The 17086-nt window shown below is 36.6% G+C and overlaps 1 protein-coding gene across 3 annotated transcripts in view; it reads right to left on the bottom strand.

The window, feature by feature from the left end:
- Positions 1–806: 806 nt before the first annotated feature.
- TRIP11 (thyroid hormone receptor interactor 11) overlaps positions 807–17086 on the bottom strand; it is a 33798-nt gene continuing 17518 nt past the window's right edge. Inside the window, exons 11-20 of one of the 3 annotated variants that reach the window (XM_082486005.1) lie at positions 14888–15028; positions 14478–14671; positions 12760–12923; positions 12328–12431; positions 11880–11979; positions 7001–7082; positions 6095–6209; positions 5415–5537; positions 4262–4409; positions 807–3057 (exon numbers count right to left, since the gene is read on the bottom strand). In XM_082486005.1, coding sequence (XP_082342131.1) covers positions 2849–3057; positions 4262–4409; positions 5415–5537; positions 6095–6209; positions 7001–7082; positions 11880–11979; positions 12328–12431; positions 12760–12923; positions 14478–14671; positions 14888–15028 — 1380 coding nt within the window. In that variant the 3' untranslated portion in view covers positions 807–2848. Of the gene's footprint in view, positions 3058–4261; positions 4410–5414; positions 5538–6094; positions 6210–7000; positions 7083–11879; positions 11980–12162; positions 12251–12327; positions 12432–12759; positions 12924–14477; positions 14672–14887; positions 15029–17086 lie in introns of those variants that run through there. The other 2 variants (XM_082486006.1, XR_014269358.1) reach the window with 2 other exon arrangements.

Genomic DNA, 17086 nt, shown 5'->3' with positions numbered 1-17086 from the left:
GAGAACAGAAAATCCTAACCCTTATTTTTCCCCCCTTACATCATATTTGCAAAATTAATTCCTTACTAGAATTCCGTTACCTGACCACTAAACATAACTGACAGCTCGTCAGACCAAAACTAGGAGTACCATACTCTTTTTTTTTTTTTCTTGCAAAAGCAAGGTGAAAGACAACAATTAAGTTAAATTAAGAGCAAGAATTTTCAACTACTGCACCTGCTCATAAATTCCACAGAGAATTTCCACCCCCCACCCACCGCTGTGCGAAAGACCCACACAATTAACAGGATAGGCTACATGAGTCACATACTTACATGTGGGAAAATGGTAAGGTAAATATATACGAAACAGTCATCAAGCACAAAGTAAACACAGAAGAAAAATTAGAGGAAAAACTATATCCGCTAATCTTTCAATAAAAACAAATCCTGAAGGTTTATAATAGTCTGTGAAACAGTCAAAAAAAGAGAGAAAGGAGGCAATGAAGTTGTTCTACATTTTTCGGTGGGAAAGTACTGCCAGGAACACAGAGCACATTTGATTTCTAACAAAGCAACAAACCCCACCAATGTAGTTGGGGAATACGCCCTAGGACAGAATCCGCCAAGCCACAGGGATTTTCTCCATAGTTCAACACACCTCCTAAGACTTCAGGACTGCAGCCTCTTACATCTCTCCTGCAGAGGATTTTCTTCTCTCTGAAGCAGCTTAATGAGGAAGTCTGAAGTTCTTCGACACCTTTGCTTGGTTTTAGATTTCCCTCCTCAAACTCATAGCTTATTGTAGAAATGGAGCTGACTTACAGCATGAAGAAACAAATGGTCTAACCACGTTTTATTTATTGCCATTTATAAAGCTTCCTGGAAGAGAAACATGTACATACTAAGTTCTCTGCAATTAAAGAAAAAAATCGCATGAAAAAAGTTAAGATCTGCTCACTTAGTATGTTCAGAGGACAGTGAGCAGCATGAGTCCAGTTGTAACTTACAATATGTTAAGTCACATACATTTTAAAAACTAAACATTCCCTTCTGCTTTGGCTCTCCAAAAGGCGATTTTATCCTGAAGCAGCTACATATCCTTAAACAGACGTGACAAGAACAAGAGAGACTGCACAGAAGCCATCTGATTTCAGTTTTCTTTATATTTGTTATAGAAAAAGGTATCTATTCCAGTCCAGTTTAAATGAAGACGTACATTTGAAGTACCACACTGAAATGTTCTCAGCCGAGGTAATTTCAAATTCTCATTACATTTATTACGTAATGCAGAATTTACTTTGGTATACTATGTGTGGCCCCTATCCTTTAAGCAATTAAACTTCCAAATTAATTACCTTGTCTACAATGGAATAAAAAATTGAAACTAAAAATTCAATATGGTCAATCCACTTCCAAATTTGCATAAGTCTTCCATGAAACATTAACATACTGGAGAAAAGGGATTTAAGCAGTTCTTAAGGTAAATACAATAATTAAGAAAACTTTGCTAGATTTCAAGGCAACAAAAGAAATTCACTATTTGACCTCTACATAAATAAACGCAAAGATTTCTTGCGTTATTTTGGTTGATTCTGTACAAGTTTCAGTATTTAATTTTATTTAAATATAACTCTTACAATTTAATGCAGGATCTTAATGAAAATGGGAGGTAAAGGTTGACAGTTCTAATATAGAACTTTCACAACAGTTATCTTAACACTGACTAAACAAGGAATGGCATATAAAAAGATTTAGGAATTACGCATTTTAAACTGAAGATGTTCTATCTCAGATTCACTATGAAGATGAGTTCTATTCTTTAGTATGCAACTTCATTCTTTACCTGCCAAACACAGTGTACAAGTTATCACAGCAAAATTTACAGAATAACTGACGTTGGCCTTGGTCTTACAAAGACCTATTTACACGTTTGAGATAAGTAAGCATCTTCTTCCCTTTAAATTCTATACATGTGTTCAAGTTTCAAGCTTATACTTGGATCTACAAAATCCTGCATGATAAAAAGTCTCAAATATACATCATCTTAGAGCAGTGTCTTTATATATGTGAACCTATCTTTTGCTAAATTACCCACTCTTCATCACATGGACACCTCTAGAAAACGAAGCACTGGCTTCCACGGTTAACTCCTTGGTGCTGACGGGTTTGACTGGTGAAAGCAGCTATTCATTGGCGGGAGGGGGGAAATTCAAATCATTGTGCAAAAAGAGATTAATATGCCTCAAACTGCCCCCGCATGTGACCAATCCTGTAAATAAGAGATACATGTCGTATTGTACATTAAGTAAATGTCATATATTCTGTGTGGAAGGCTGCAGGTGCTCAATAATCACACTCCTATATGCTCACCATTTTATTCTTTGGAGCTTGTGTCATTTGAACACCTCAAAAAAAATCTCCAGCCAAAATCGATGTTTTCAATTTATATTTTTTTTTTAGATTCTGGTTCTTGGAGGCCCACTACCAGTGGCAGATCATTTTAATGGAAAAATGGATCTCAACACCAGAGAGTTAATGCTGTCTACGCATGACTGAAACAACTCAGAGTATAACTAACGTTTAAAAATCCTTCTATTTGTCTTGTGACAATCTAGCTTTTTTTTTTTTTCTCAGTTTAAGATTTAACCCACACCCGAAATGAATGCCTGCTATAAAAGAAGGCAGTTACTCACACCGCTATTAGAATTTCTGAAGCACTGGTTAGTTCATAATTAAAAGAAAAGCAAGGTACAATTGCAAACAAGTACATGACTTTTTACAGAAGGCCTCATTGTGGTAAATTATATACAGCATAGTGTTCTCATTTTCCTTAAAGTGCTACTATCATCATATTGATACAAGATCATCTATTGTTTCAGGAGGTCTTTTAGTACAGCACCAGCACTGGCATCAGGGGACACGGGCAGTGGTGTAAAAGTAGGCAACGCATCAGAAATCGGTTTCATAAGCAGATGTCCAGAACTACTAGCAGGTGTTATGAGAGGCACTGCTGCAGATCGAGGTGCTAAAAATGGATTTGCATCTGGTCTTCTGCTCATTCCCGAGACTGCAGAATCTGAAATGTAAAAAACAAAGCAACCCCCGCCCCATACCACTTTGTTAGAAAGCATTCGTAAGTCTACCCAATTTTACAGCATTTGTTCACAAACAAGTTCTAAAATTGCCTATTACTTTTACAACATGAAAAATCTGTATGTCTCTGTCACAGGCAACGTGAACACCCTTTGCCAAGGTACGCTTCACACACGCACTGTCAGACATGAAAAATCTGTCGCGTTGACTCCAGCCCAATGCAAAGGCTCAAGGGCCCTTTGTGTACCCTACAACGCGGCACACAGGCAGGTTTCCCACCCCATGGTGCACTGGCACAGCTCCCCCAGGAGAGAGTCCCAAGAAAACCCCTGTAAATAAACATCACGGACAGTGGGTCACGATTTAGTCTTGTGACAAAACTTAAAAGTTCGCTCATTAGTTAAATTCTAACAATATTTTGTTTTAATAAAGTATTAATACACTATTTTTTTAAATCTAACAATCGACTCCCCACCTTCCTCCATCAAATCCTCACTCAGCTCCAGACATTACCTGTTCTCAAGGTTCCTACACCAAGCGTAATGCAGAATTAAACTGATGTTTCCAGATCATACTAACTGTTTGGATAGGTGATTTTATTCAGATTTTTTTGTTTTAAAAAGGTCTTTGATCACAAAAACATCCTAATTCTCATAAACACATTTCTGTGTAGATATTATACTGACATTTGTGTCCAGCACTTAAAAACTGCTACCATATGGTTTATTTCTAGGAACAAAAAACTTAAAGTACCTAAACAATTAAGGGGATATATACATAACAAGTGTCCAGATTTACAAGCCAGCAATTTAGCTCCTGAATGGATAAAAGGAACCAACAATTTACTTCCTCCAGACAAGGGGATATACCATAGGGAGATGTCTGCACAGCATCCGTTTGGCTCTAACAGGTGCTGTTAAAGCCGTTCCATTTCAAAGGGAATTTGGTCCCTCTAATCTTCTGCATTGAGATTTTAGGAAGTGGGGACAGAAGCAGTGGGAAGGAAGGGTGGGGGAAGGAGAAAAAAAAAAAAAAAAGAAGAGAAAGTAAGAAATTGGAGGGGCTGATAAAAATCAAATTCATAGTTCACAACTGAGGAAGTACAGAATCACTGATGTCCCCTTGAAAATTTGACCTTTAGTTATTTATGTTCTGTGTAAAGATTCAAATTTTCCTTCACATATTACCTTGCATTTGTCTGTTGGATGGAATACTGCTAGTTTTACTAGCTCCTGCTGCTCCCAGAGGTTTCATATCATGAACAGAGAGCTTGGGTGGAGGAAGGCTTGGGCAAGATTCTGTTTCGAGGAATTTCACAAACAATTCTGAAAAAGACTACAAGAGGTTACCAGTTACTATATTTCACTGATGTTGTGTTGAAAAGTATGTAAGTTAAAAATACATACATATATAAAACAAAAAGCTGTCAACAGCCGCCAAAGAATTTTGTACCGCTACTTATTAGTAAGTACTTAGTAATTGGTACTAAGTAGTCCTTAGTGAGTGATGATGAAATTTATTTTCAAAATACACAGTTTTTTGTTGTCTCAGTTAGTGGTACTTATGTGAAATTGATAAACTCTAAAGATAACACACATACTGCCACCATGGTTCCATTACTGATTTAAGCCAATTGTCTCAAGAATCCCACACTGCTGCTGACATCATAGTATTTCCTGTGTCCAGGCTCAAGCAAATCACTCCTCCAGAAACACATAAAACTTAAAACATTTCTCTTAAAACCCACTGCTTGCTTTATTTGACAAAAAGTCTTGAATAAAGGCAGCACGGAATAACTGAGGTGTCAGTAGCATCACAAGATAAAATTTTGCTTAATAAAGCCTGTACTATACATACAAAAGCATTGATTTTCCTCTTTTACATTTGTAGTTAATGCTGCAGCAGCTGAGAAAGCTTTTCAAATGAAATTTAAAGGACATAGGGTAACACAGCCATCAAAATACAATGTCATGGTCTTCTATACTGTTGAGTATTGCAGAATTCCAGACTTTCACATGCATTTAACCTCCAGCACTGCCAGTTTGCAAGATAAAGTCCGTACTGTAAGTCAGTGACTCCAGGAACCAGTGGAACAGCAACTGGATTTCTGTATTAGTCCAACACTTAGTATTTTATAATTTTCATCTATGCCTAAATACTTATTTAGTGCAGAAAAAAAAGCCCTTATTCCAAAGCAGTTGCACAAAACAAACAAATAATGAAAGATACAGTAGCATCAGTAAATGAAGCTCAATATACTGACAAACCAAACATCACCATTAATATGCAACTGCCCCATTTTTCCCCTCAAACATAAGAGAATGCACAATTAATTCTTACACTATTAAAAATGTTCTGATGAGTTGGCCTCAAAGGTGTACTAGGGACACTCTTTGACCCAGCTCCTCCACCAAGCCAGCCAGTCACCCATCTCGTTACTCCTCTTTGCTCTTCAGATAATAACTAGAAAGTATTAAAAAAAAAAAGTTAGGAAAACAAAAAAATAAAGCGGCAGATAAAAGAAACTGCAACATTGTGCTCATTATAGTTATTCACCATAACTATGAGGAAATCCTACAGATAAATAAAAACTTTAATTACTGTTAAAACCTTATTCTCTGCCTCCTGAAGTCTGGCAGTCTAAAAACCTGGATCTTTATTTAAAAATATAAGCCCCATATTCTTCACAATACCTAGCAGTACGTATAGAACTGGCTTACTTTTCTGTAACTGATATATTACAGCTATTATACACAACAGCACAAAGTTAAAACCCTTCCTTTCTGCATTAGCATTCCTCAGCAAAATGAGATCCATTCTATTAAAATAACGTTATCAAAAGATTCCATTACGATCAGCATGTCCCGCATAAAAATGAATTCAGATGAGAGAACAAAAAACATACTTTCCCCACAAGAAATGTAGGCACAGTCACATTTAGTTTAGCAGCAAGTTGTTCTATTTTTAGGTAAGGATACTGCAAATAAAAAAAGGAAGTCTAGTTTTCTGCAAAGTATTACCTGATCAAGTTCTTCCTTTTTTACTCCCAAGATACTTCCCATTAACCTTAACACTTCAGGACGTTTATTTTTTGGAGTATGAAAATGTCCAACAAAGAGATTTCTCATCAGGAGCCTGCAGAACAAAGGAAGCTTGTTACACAATCTGCTCTTAGGTGACAGTTGATACTGTAATATTGATGCATTTATTCCTCATACTCTTGGCTAATTTACAATAACCCAAATAAACAAATCTAATACATGGCACTAAAAGGGTACCTCACCAATTTCCTTCCCATACAAGTTAAAACATTTCTTATACAGTAACTGTCAATTTGGACAGTATTAGATACATTGCATGTAGTAGGTGAAACAAGTACATGAACAAGTTTTGATGTAAGTATTATAATCAGGGAAAATGTTTATTCTAAGATCTTGGCTCAGGAGAGCATTTAAACAGATACTTACGAGCAGCCCCAAATCAAGATGCAAGGAAGGGGACAGGGGAACCCATTTGCCTATCCCCATTTCAAGAATGAGGAAGAGAGATTTACATAGCATCCAGGTAACACTAGCTACATGAAAGGGCTTGCTGTTCACACCTCAGACATTATAGCAGACATTCATTAAGAACTTTTATCTCCATTTGCAGAGTTTATGCTATTGAAGTGCACTTCTACTTAAGAAATACATCAGTAATCCAGATTTACATACACATTGGTTTTATTAATCAAAAATTGCTATTTACAACCACCAAGCAACTGAAAAATTAATAAAAATAATAGTCAAAATAATCAAAGTATAATTACAAGATCACATACAGAAGCCCAGTTCTGCATTAGTCTTGCAACTGTGTTAGCAACATATCTATGCACCGTGAGGAATAAAACCCCAAAATGTATACCAAATCCTTCATCAAAGACTTACTTGTCCACTTTTCCTTCTGTGCTGTTCATAAGATTCATTAGTTTATTTTGTACATCTTCTAACATTTCTCTTCTGATCTCACCTATAAAATGTTATGTCACAGCAAATAAATAAAAATTTAAACTTCAAAACTTTGCTGCAAAACTCATTAATACATGTTTTAAAATAAAAATGTTAATATTATGTTGCTTTAAAAAAAACCACACCAAAATCAGCTTGATTTTTTTATTTAAAAAAAGTGACAATTTAAGTGGTTATTATTTGAAATCGTAAGCTAAAATTTCCAGAGCAATACTCAATGCTAAAGTACAGGAACACAGAGAAATAAATCAATTGTAGGTGGTCTAATGGACCGCTCTGTTCCACCTAGATAATACAGAACTGGAAAGAAACTCTTGATCAAAGTCTATAGTCCTGAGGTGGCAAATCTTTTCCATAATCTGACCAAATGGCATGTTGACATCAGGTCTTTTGATCTCAGTACTTAACCTCAAATATTTCCTAAACCCAGCTATCCTGCATGCTCTACTATCAGGTCACTAAAGTCTTGGAGTACTAAGGAGTTCTCCAGTCTCCCGGGAGAATTACCGGCTGGCAGAGCAACATCAGTAACTTGTTGTGGGTTTCTTCTGTTAGGACCTTTTCTGCTCCTGTTAACTGATGTGAGCTTTTGAAACAGCATGCTGGGACACACCAGTGCACCTCGGAACCAGTGCTGTGCTTTACAATTCGGTATACTGGCAAGAGAGGCTCTCCAGAGATTTATGCGAGACTCCCCCTTTTTTTGGGAATACAAACATTCAGCTAAAAATGGCAGAGATGCAATGTCACCGCTACCATGAACCAAAAACAAAACAGAGAGGAAAACGGCAAACACTTTCAGTCAGGCATCATGGCCTGCAAATTAAGTAAATAGGCCAGTATTATAAGCTAATTAATATGAGTCTGCCTAGGAGCATGCTAGGAGCCACTACACTGATTTTCTGCCTTTTTTTGCATGCAGACTAAGTTCTGATACTGGCTGCAATGAGATCGGTTCATCTAGGATATCACAACACCGATAATGACATTCTCGGCCTACACAAATGACCCGATTTTTCCTCTCCGCAAACCCAAACCAGGAACTATTGGAAGAGTAGGAGAGGAGTTAAGATTCTGCATTCACTAGTACTATAACTTTTCAGCTTTCTGGAATTCCTGCTCTTAATGATTTGTCTACTTGAGCCTCACAACATCAGAGTGTTTAATGAGGGAGATATAAATGTAGTAGCTCAAAAAAACATGGCACAATACTGTTACATTCAGTCTTTCCCAATAATTTCACAGCATCAACTTCTCTACAATTCTAAATTCCACTAACACAAATTACTTGTTAGCTCAAATACTGACACAGAGTGATTAGGATAATTGGGTGTATTCTGTAAACTCGGGTTTCCTCTGACCTTCCACAAAACTGATAAAAATAAAGCTCATAATAAAGAAAAAAACATCTCCTAGAAGTTTCACTTGCCATAACTATTTTACAATATTCTGACTCTAAGGAAACAAGACACAAAGTTTTCTCTTTATGAAAACGCGGATACACTAGAAATTGGATAAAATTATCTGATGTTCAGGTCTACACAAGTTTGTAGAAAAAACACATAGTAAAAAGTGCTAGAAAAACTTATCTCACTTAAATCCCCAAACACCAGATTTAAAAATACTGGCTGAAAAACATTCTCAGACAAGAAAACAAATAATTACAAGGTACAAAGAACTGTTAGAAGATAAATTAGAAATGGCTTCACCTCCAGACAGCAAAAAAATAATTTTTCACCTGATTGGGGTTCTGCAAGGCACTGTTTTTGAAGTTACATTTTTCCTAATAAAAGTACAAGTAAGTCTTAATCACACACAAAATCTTGACAAATATATTATAACATGGACTGTCCATGTGAAGAGCAGCTCTACCCTACAGCTACATAAGCAGAAATGATGAGCTTCTTCCCCTCTCCCTCTACAAGGTTGAATACTTATCTTCAAATCCTACAGAAAAACTACCGATCAACTTAATTTCCCTACCATTTTTACACTTCTTGAGCTCATGCTAATTAAAAACACTCTATTTAAAAAACAAAACAAAACCTACAAAACATACATTTTTTTCCAGTATCTATCTTGTAGTTAATTTCTAAAAAGCCTCAACATCTTTACAACAAAAGTGACTTTTATAAATTTTTATACCCTTCAAATCATCTGGGATGCATGAAAAACATTCCACTCTAGTTTCCATATGACTTTCAATCTTTAATAAATGCATGCCACAACTACGGTGACACAACGCAGTTCTCAATTAACACCAATAACTCCATGAGAACCCGCACAGAATTTAGGTCTATACACATCAAAGAGCTAGGCTGTGAAACGGAGACAACCTAATATGTCCTGTTCAAATACTCCACATCTTTATATAAACATTTTACTTCTCAGATATGAATTTTAGAGAGTACAGAGTAGAACAAACTAACTAGTGTCATGCTGAGAAAGTTCTTATTCATGGAACATAAGGATTAAGTTCCTTATTCAAAGTAACTTAAAAAACAAACAAAATTATATATATTATACAACAATATATCTTGTAACAACTACATCCATATGCACTGAAATCCATTCCAACAATGTGACTGCTTTACAGCACTCCTCTCTCAAAACACCTGGGTGAAGCACAGGAGAATTAATCCATGGTTTCAAGGTTTAAACTTACTTAAAGTTATGCTACTTTGCAAATGTGGTTAAATAGGACCCCAATACTTGAAGGAAAACATTTGCAATATAAATATGGAACAATAACAGTTTTAGTAGCAGACATGGAAGTTGAGTTGTTATTTGGGTCTCCCACAAAAAAATAAACAGCGTCTGAAAACAAGTTTTAAATAAATCTCATGCTGTTGCTATTGCTCTACAAAGCAAGACAATCCCAGATTTCCTTTTCAATTTTCATTCACATGATGCTAAAACAAATGTATTAATAATTTAAATGAAATGTTACTGTTTTCTTTTTTTAACTGGCAAAAGATTTTATATCAAAGAGGACCAACTTTTAAGGACAGCTACACAGCTATATTCCATCCGCACTGACTACGCAACTCTATCACTAAGTATTTTTTTAAATGGAATATTTCCTTCTAAAATAGAATCTTACAGTTGAAAAGAACTTAAACATGTACTTTGTGTATATGAAAAGACTGAATAACAAAAGAGACCTGAGCCAAAATTCAGCATCGACTGTGTAAACCAGACATTTACAACAGTCTCCAATAATTTGTTAACCATTTATGGCAATCCAGAAAACTGCATCTGGTACATCTTATACTTTTCCATTTAAATCACTTCTCCTGCCAAAAAAATCCATAAAGAAATCCTTCAAAAGATTTGGCCAACAAAACTGTGTCTGGGAATGTATTTGGCCAATTTTCAACAAGACATTATATGTTTTCTTGTGTAAATAGAGAAAATGGAGTGGTCTCTTTTTTTCAATAAAAATGATTTATTCTACAACAACATTAAAGTGCTGTTTCCTTTATGCAAGTTTCTTTTCAATTTTTTTAACAAGTAAATCACTTGCCAATACAACATAGCTTGATAAAATACTGAGATCCAGTTTTCTCTCAAAGTTCAAACCCCTCCCGCTTTCATATGCAAAGGTATGCAATCAAAATTAACCAGTAATGAAGAGCTCCCTGTTTGAGAGTGCCAAATTTGCCTATGCCAAAGTTAATTTCAACCCAGGGTGTTTGAAAACTTTTGCTGTGTTTGTAGTGAGACAGTGAACTGAAAAATAGATCAGTATATAGTTGTACATTCATGTAGCAGCTTGAAATTTAATTTAGCTTGTAAAATTCATATGTGAACTCAAGGAGCACTCCTATGATGCCTATTTGGATGCCATATTGCACTTAGACACAACTGAATTTAAATAAGTACACATTCAATTGCATAGTAGAAAAATCGTAACTTTTTTTGTAGAGTTCTTGCTGAAATTGTTAAAGCTTTCAAGTGTCTCTTCACACCGATCTGATCATAAGCAAGTGTGCTTTAAGAAAATACTAATTATTTCAAGAGTAAGACAAATTATAAATTAAAAATGAACAGCAATAATTAGTTACAGGTGTTCAGAGCAAGAGTTACCACTGCATCCAGCAGAGATGATGTCACAGGTCTTCCCACAGCAAGCCTTAATTAAAGGCACTCACCCAAAAATTTCCCACAGGCTTCAGGGAAAAAAACAAACCAGAAGGTAAGAGCTGTTAAGTAACCACAGAGAGTGAGCAAACCTCTGCTCTTCAAGCTCCCTTTTTAGAGCCACATTAGGGATCAATCACAAGTTTTCCTGTGATTTTAGATTTATCCCATGTGCTCGGTGAAAGCCTGACCATAACAGAGGATGCTGCAGTAAGACGAAAAGATGGTGACCCACAGAAATAAAGAAGGAAAGAGAAAGTAGGACTCAATTGGGAAAGTGGAGGAGGAGAAGACAGATGAAGACAAAAAACCCCAAATATGGTAGGTAGTTATTTGGGAAAAATCTGACAACGTTTGGTATTTCACAAACTTTTCAAAAAGACACAGAGCTCAATCAAGGGCTTGGTATTTACAGGGGAAAAAAAACAACAAACCAATTACTACAGGCCTTTCCTTTGAGAAAGATCCCTAACAGAAGGTAAATGTACTTTTTCAAGTTTGCTTTATAAACAAGGAAGTTCTCAAAGGTGGCACAGAATTACTCTTTTCCTCATAGCAGATAAATTTTGGTAAGTTTCTAGGAATACTACATTGCTTCCTCAGCTGCTTGGAATGTTTTAAGCAGAAATTAAAAAAAAAAAAAAAATGTAGTTACCTTCTTTCTTAAGTTCTTCAATCTGCTCCTCTTTGATGTCAAGCTGCTCAGTAAGCCTTGATGCTGCATCCAGTGCAGCATTTGCCTCTCCTAAACTTTCCTGAATAGAGGGCAGGAAAGGGACAAAAAGAGAAGCAAGGGAGTTCACTATCACAATTATGCTTACACAACACAGATCAAACATAACAGACGCAGAGACTTCATTCACTTGTTCTTTAGAATAACTGGATTGTGAACATCCTCAGAAAATGGATGGTCAGCAGAAGAATGCTACTTTGCTGACCTTCTTTTAGTGCCCCTCTCTCTTCCAGGGAAGAGAGAATAATCAGATAACTTGATGTATTCTTAGACAGTAACGCTTAACACAGCAACTAAAAACAAACAAACAAAAAATCAGTCAAGAATTAGCAGTCAGTTTCATAGGGTTCAATTTCATTATGCAGCCCACCTGCAGTGATACAACTTTTTCTTCTAAGTTTTCTACTTTTCTCCTCCATTCTGCAGCCTGTTTTTGGTGTTTCTCCAGCTCCGTTGAATACATAGCTTTTTCTTCTAAAGGGTTAAAAATACAAAATGAAAAAAAAAACAACAAACTTGATTCACAACACAACACTTTTTTTGGGTATACAATTGCAAAACTTCAGTATTATCATATATGGGCTTCATGAGGTAGAAGTGGAATTCAAGTTTCATAAATGGGATATTGAACATCAGTTTTCACAGAGTCAGAACTGTTTTTGTAAGTTTTTTTAAAAGTCAACAGATTCAAGCTATCAAAAAGGAAACCAAGTAACCAATATTTAAAAAGCAACAAAACATGGTAACTATCCCAGCTGAAAAACGCTTGTTGCAATCTTGGCTATTTCTTGACAAAACTTACCCTGTTGGAATTGCTCTAGTACCATCTGCAGGTTGGCCAGTGACAATGCATACTGCTTCACTTGGTCCTGTGAGATGGTGAGCTGTAGCACAGTTTCATCTCTCTGCTTGGAAACCAGGTTTAATTGTTCTTGCAAAGATTCAACTTGCAGACTAGCTTGATGGCTTAATGAAAATAAAATACATTATTTATGAAGACAATAACAGAAGTCATCACAAAGAAAACGAAATGCCAGCAAAAATAGCCTACCTTTAATTTTTCAGCTCAATTTATACAATTAAGGCAGGTTTTTTTCCCTGATTCCTCTTAAAAACACCCAAAACGAAACAACAAAAAACCTACCTAACAACAGATTTTAAATAAGTCCCGTATTAAAATTTTGACAATCAAAACCCTCAACCTACTTTTGTTTGAAGTGCATTAGAAAAAGAAAAAACTAACCTTCGTTGTTCATTATTGTAACCAATAACCTAACCTTTGTTGTTCATTATTTTACCAAAAAAAAAAAAAATCCCTACCTTGCTAATTGTCTGCTTTAATTACTACACGAATCAATACATTTCTACCAATTTTTACTTTTAAAGTCAGTCTCCAAGAACTCAGTATAGTTTGCTCCATACTGACCAGCAAACACCCCATTTAACTTCCTATTACGCAAAAATATTATGAACCTGATTTACTCCTATGACAGTCTTTTTAAAGAGTGCATATCAGGTGGGAAACAGGCAGTATTTCTTGAAAGGTATTTGACAAGTTTGATGAAGAATTATGAAACATTCTGATGAACAGTTTTTACACAACCTTCTCCCAACTCCTCCACTTTCTCCACAATTTTTCACAACAAATTCCACTCAACTCAGAAATTTCTTTATTGAAAACATTAAGAGCAGAATCCATCCTTGGCACTTAAAGAAAAAAGAAAGACTGCAGCTACATACATATTTTTCAATTAAAATACCTGTTCATTTGGACAACTGTAATAAGATGAAACAAGAATTATTTTGCCCAAAGTAACCAACATGCCTTTAAATAAAACACTATTAAAGCAGTCAAGATAGGCATTGAGTAATTTTAATATCCAGATTTTCATTGTTCTGGCTGAAAGATATGATTATGGAAAATAAATAAAAAACCACAATTGGCTCTAGCATCCCAGATTCTGCCACCCATGAGAACTTCAATGCATCTTGCTTTATATCTATACACTAAAAAGAAAAAAAGCTTACAGCAGTATGTACTTTCCATGGTATCAGGTATAAAGTAAGGATGTGTACTTGTATCAAAAGCAATTCACAAAGCTTGACAGTCACATCTGTGCATTGAAGTGTATAAAATCTTTCAAACTGAATGAAGCCTCGACTTAGAAGTAAGTTAAGTCCATCTTTTTTGATTTGATAGACAACTAAATCAATGGGTTGAGGGATTTTTGTTGTTTCTAATTCTAAGCACTATCAAAGATACGAGATTTCAATAGTTGCTACTAAAAGGACAAAAACCTTCTGAATTTCTCAACAGTAGCCAAGTATATTTCAAATCACCTTCCTGATTTAGAGTAAGAAAAGGTTGTATCTTTTTGTTTTCTCAAGTGCTGAGCATGTTCTAGAATGGTAACTCTGTAAAATAAAGCCATCAGTACTAGTCTAGCTAACTGCAAAGTATATAAATACAGCCACATGTAAACACAGCCAATGCCACTGCAGTATAAATAAAAAGACTACCTGGCATTCTCCACTGCAGTAGATGAGGAAACAAGTTTTTCTTCCAAAACCAAAACCTTCTTTCTTAGCTTGACCTCTCTGTCTTCTGCAGCTAAAGCTTCTCGTGTGTAGGAGTCCTCCATTTCTAAGAGGTGATTGCGTAACCTCTCCAGCTCCTGGTTGAGGCGCTGCTCTTTCTCACGCAAATGCTGTATCTGTGTAGAACACACCGCAAGTTGCTTGTACTATCACCTTGCATAAAAATAATTTAAGTAAACATAAAACATGTCCATTGAAGCACATTGCATGTCTATTGATTTTTATGAGCGTTTCTTACAAGTGATTGCTACCAGAAATAATCCAGAAAATATTACAGATGCAATTTCTTATCTTTTTTACTTCTTGCAACTGTAAATTATTTGGTGGTGTACCTCACTCTGCAGGGCACTGCTCTCCATTTGCTTCTGTTTGAGTGCTACCATGACTTGGTCTCTCTCTTGCTGAAAAGTAACAGCCTTTTCCTGCATTGATTTAACTTCATTTAACAGTTGATTCAATTCTCCCGTCTTCCCCTGTTGAAGACACAAACAAGCAATTCAAAAGTGGCAAATAATTTTACCTAAGGAGACATAGTCTTTGCCATACGCTTTAGACCGCAAAGAGAATACTTGATATAACAAGGAAAGAGACAGGGCACTCATGGCCCTGCAGCATAGAAGAAAATAATATTTTCCCTGAATGTTTAAGTTACTCACTCACATGTTACAAGACGAAGTAAAACGTACTGCTAGAAGACACTACAGATGGATGGTATTAATTGACTGCTGTGAACAGATACCTACTTATCTTTAAATGAGAGATATGTACTATGTACATAGTGTCTCAGACACTTGTATACTTGAAAATTTCACTTTTCCCCCAGTGTTTGGAATCTGTTCTCCGTGATACCCATTTATCAGGCCACGCACATGTAAAGCATCAGCCTCGGTATGTCAACCTGTCTGAACTTCAGATGACTAAACACATGAAGAAATCTTTAAAAGCAAACCATAAGGTGACCTCACTCCCAAAGATTACCCTTCAATGAATCCCAGCAGTGTCCATCATGTTTTCCTATATCAAATTTCAATGAATAACCAGAATAATTGGATAACCAGATAACCAGAATATTGGACGAGGGAAAGGCTGTTGATATTGTATACCTGGACTTTCAAAAAGCATTCGATACTGTCCCCCATACAATTCTCATGGAAAAACTGGCTTTGCACATCCTGGATGAGCATACGATCCGCTGGATCAAGCACTGGCTGACTGGAAGGTCCCAAAGAGTGGTGCTCAATGGATTTAAATCCAGCTGGCGGCCGGTCACAAGTGGTGTGCCTCAGGGCTCAGTGTTGGGACCATTTCTGTTTAACGTCTTTATTGATGATCTCGATAAGGACATAGGGTCCATCATCAGTGAGTTTGCAGATGACACCAAGTTAAGCAGGAGTGTTGATTCCCAGGAGGATAGGGAAGCTCTAGAGAGGGACTTGGATAGATTGGATCATTGGGCCAACATCAATGGTATGAGTTTCAACAAGGGCAAGTGCCAGGTTCTGCACTTGGGCCACAATAACCCCATGCAGCGCTACAGGCTTGGGGAGGGGTGGCTGGAAAGCTGCCTGGCAGAAAGAGACCTGGGGATTCTAATTGACCAGCGGCTGAATATGAGCAGGCAGTGTGCCCAGGTGGCCAAGAAAGCCAACAGCATCCTGGCTTATATTAGAAATAGCGTGGCCAGCAGAAGTAGGGAGGTGATTGTGCCCCTGTACTCAGCACTGGTGAGGCCACACCTCGAGTATTGTGTCCAGTTTTGGGCGCCTCAATACAAGAGAGATATTGAGGTGCTGGAGCGAGTGCAGAGGAGGGCAACGAAGCTGGTGAAGGGCCTAGCAGACAAATCACATGAAGAGCAGTTGAAGGAGCTGGGACTGTTTAGTTTGAGGAGGAGGAGGAGACTGAGGGGAGACCTCATCACTCTCTACAACTATTTGAAAGGACACTGTAGAGAGGTTGGTGCTGGTCTCTTCTCACAGGTAATTAATGACAGAACAAGAGGGAATGGCTTCAAGCTCCAACAGGGTAGATTTAGACTGAACATTAGGGAAGAATTTTTCACAGAAAGAGTGGTCGGGCATTGGAATAGTCTGCCCAGAGAGGTGGTTGAGTCACCATCCCTGGATGTGTTTAAGAGACATTTAGATGTGGTGTTGGGGGATATGGTGTAGGGAAGATCTTTGTAGAGTAGGGTAGATGGTTGGACTCGATGATCCCAAGGGTCTCTTCCAACCTAGACAATTCTATGATTCTCTATGATTCTATGAATAATGTTCCTACTACATGCCATTTACTACAGCTTTGCATCAGCATATAAAGGAGAAGAGTATGTCAGTTACAGAGAATTCACACATACATGTGAATGCATTTTCAGTTATTTGAAACTTTTCAGCATTCTCTTTAACTTGCCTCATATGTCATTTTGAAAGCAGTTACTTTTATTGAATGTGTTGGATAAAAGTAAACCAGTCTTTATCACTAATACTTACAAGCTTCAATTATTTGTTGTTATTAATCAAACTGAATATAGT

This window comes from Vanellus vanellus (genome assembly GCF_965231255.1).
Source record: "Vanellus vanellus genome assembly, chromosome: 6".
Classification (NCBI taxonomy): Eukaryota; Metazoa; Chordata; class Aves; order Charadriiformes; family Charadriidae; genus Vanellus; species Vanellus vanellus.
The sequence above is the reverse complement of the archived record's forward strand: the minus strand, read 5'-3'. Positions and strand labels throughout refer to the sequence as shown.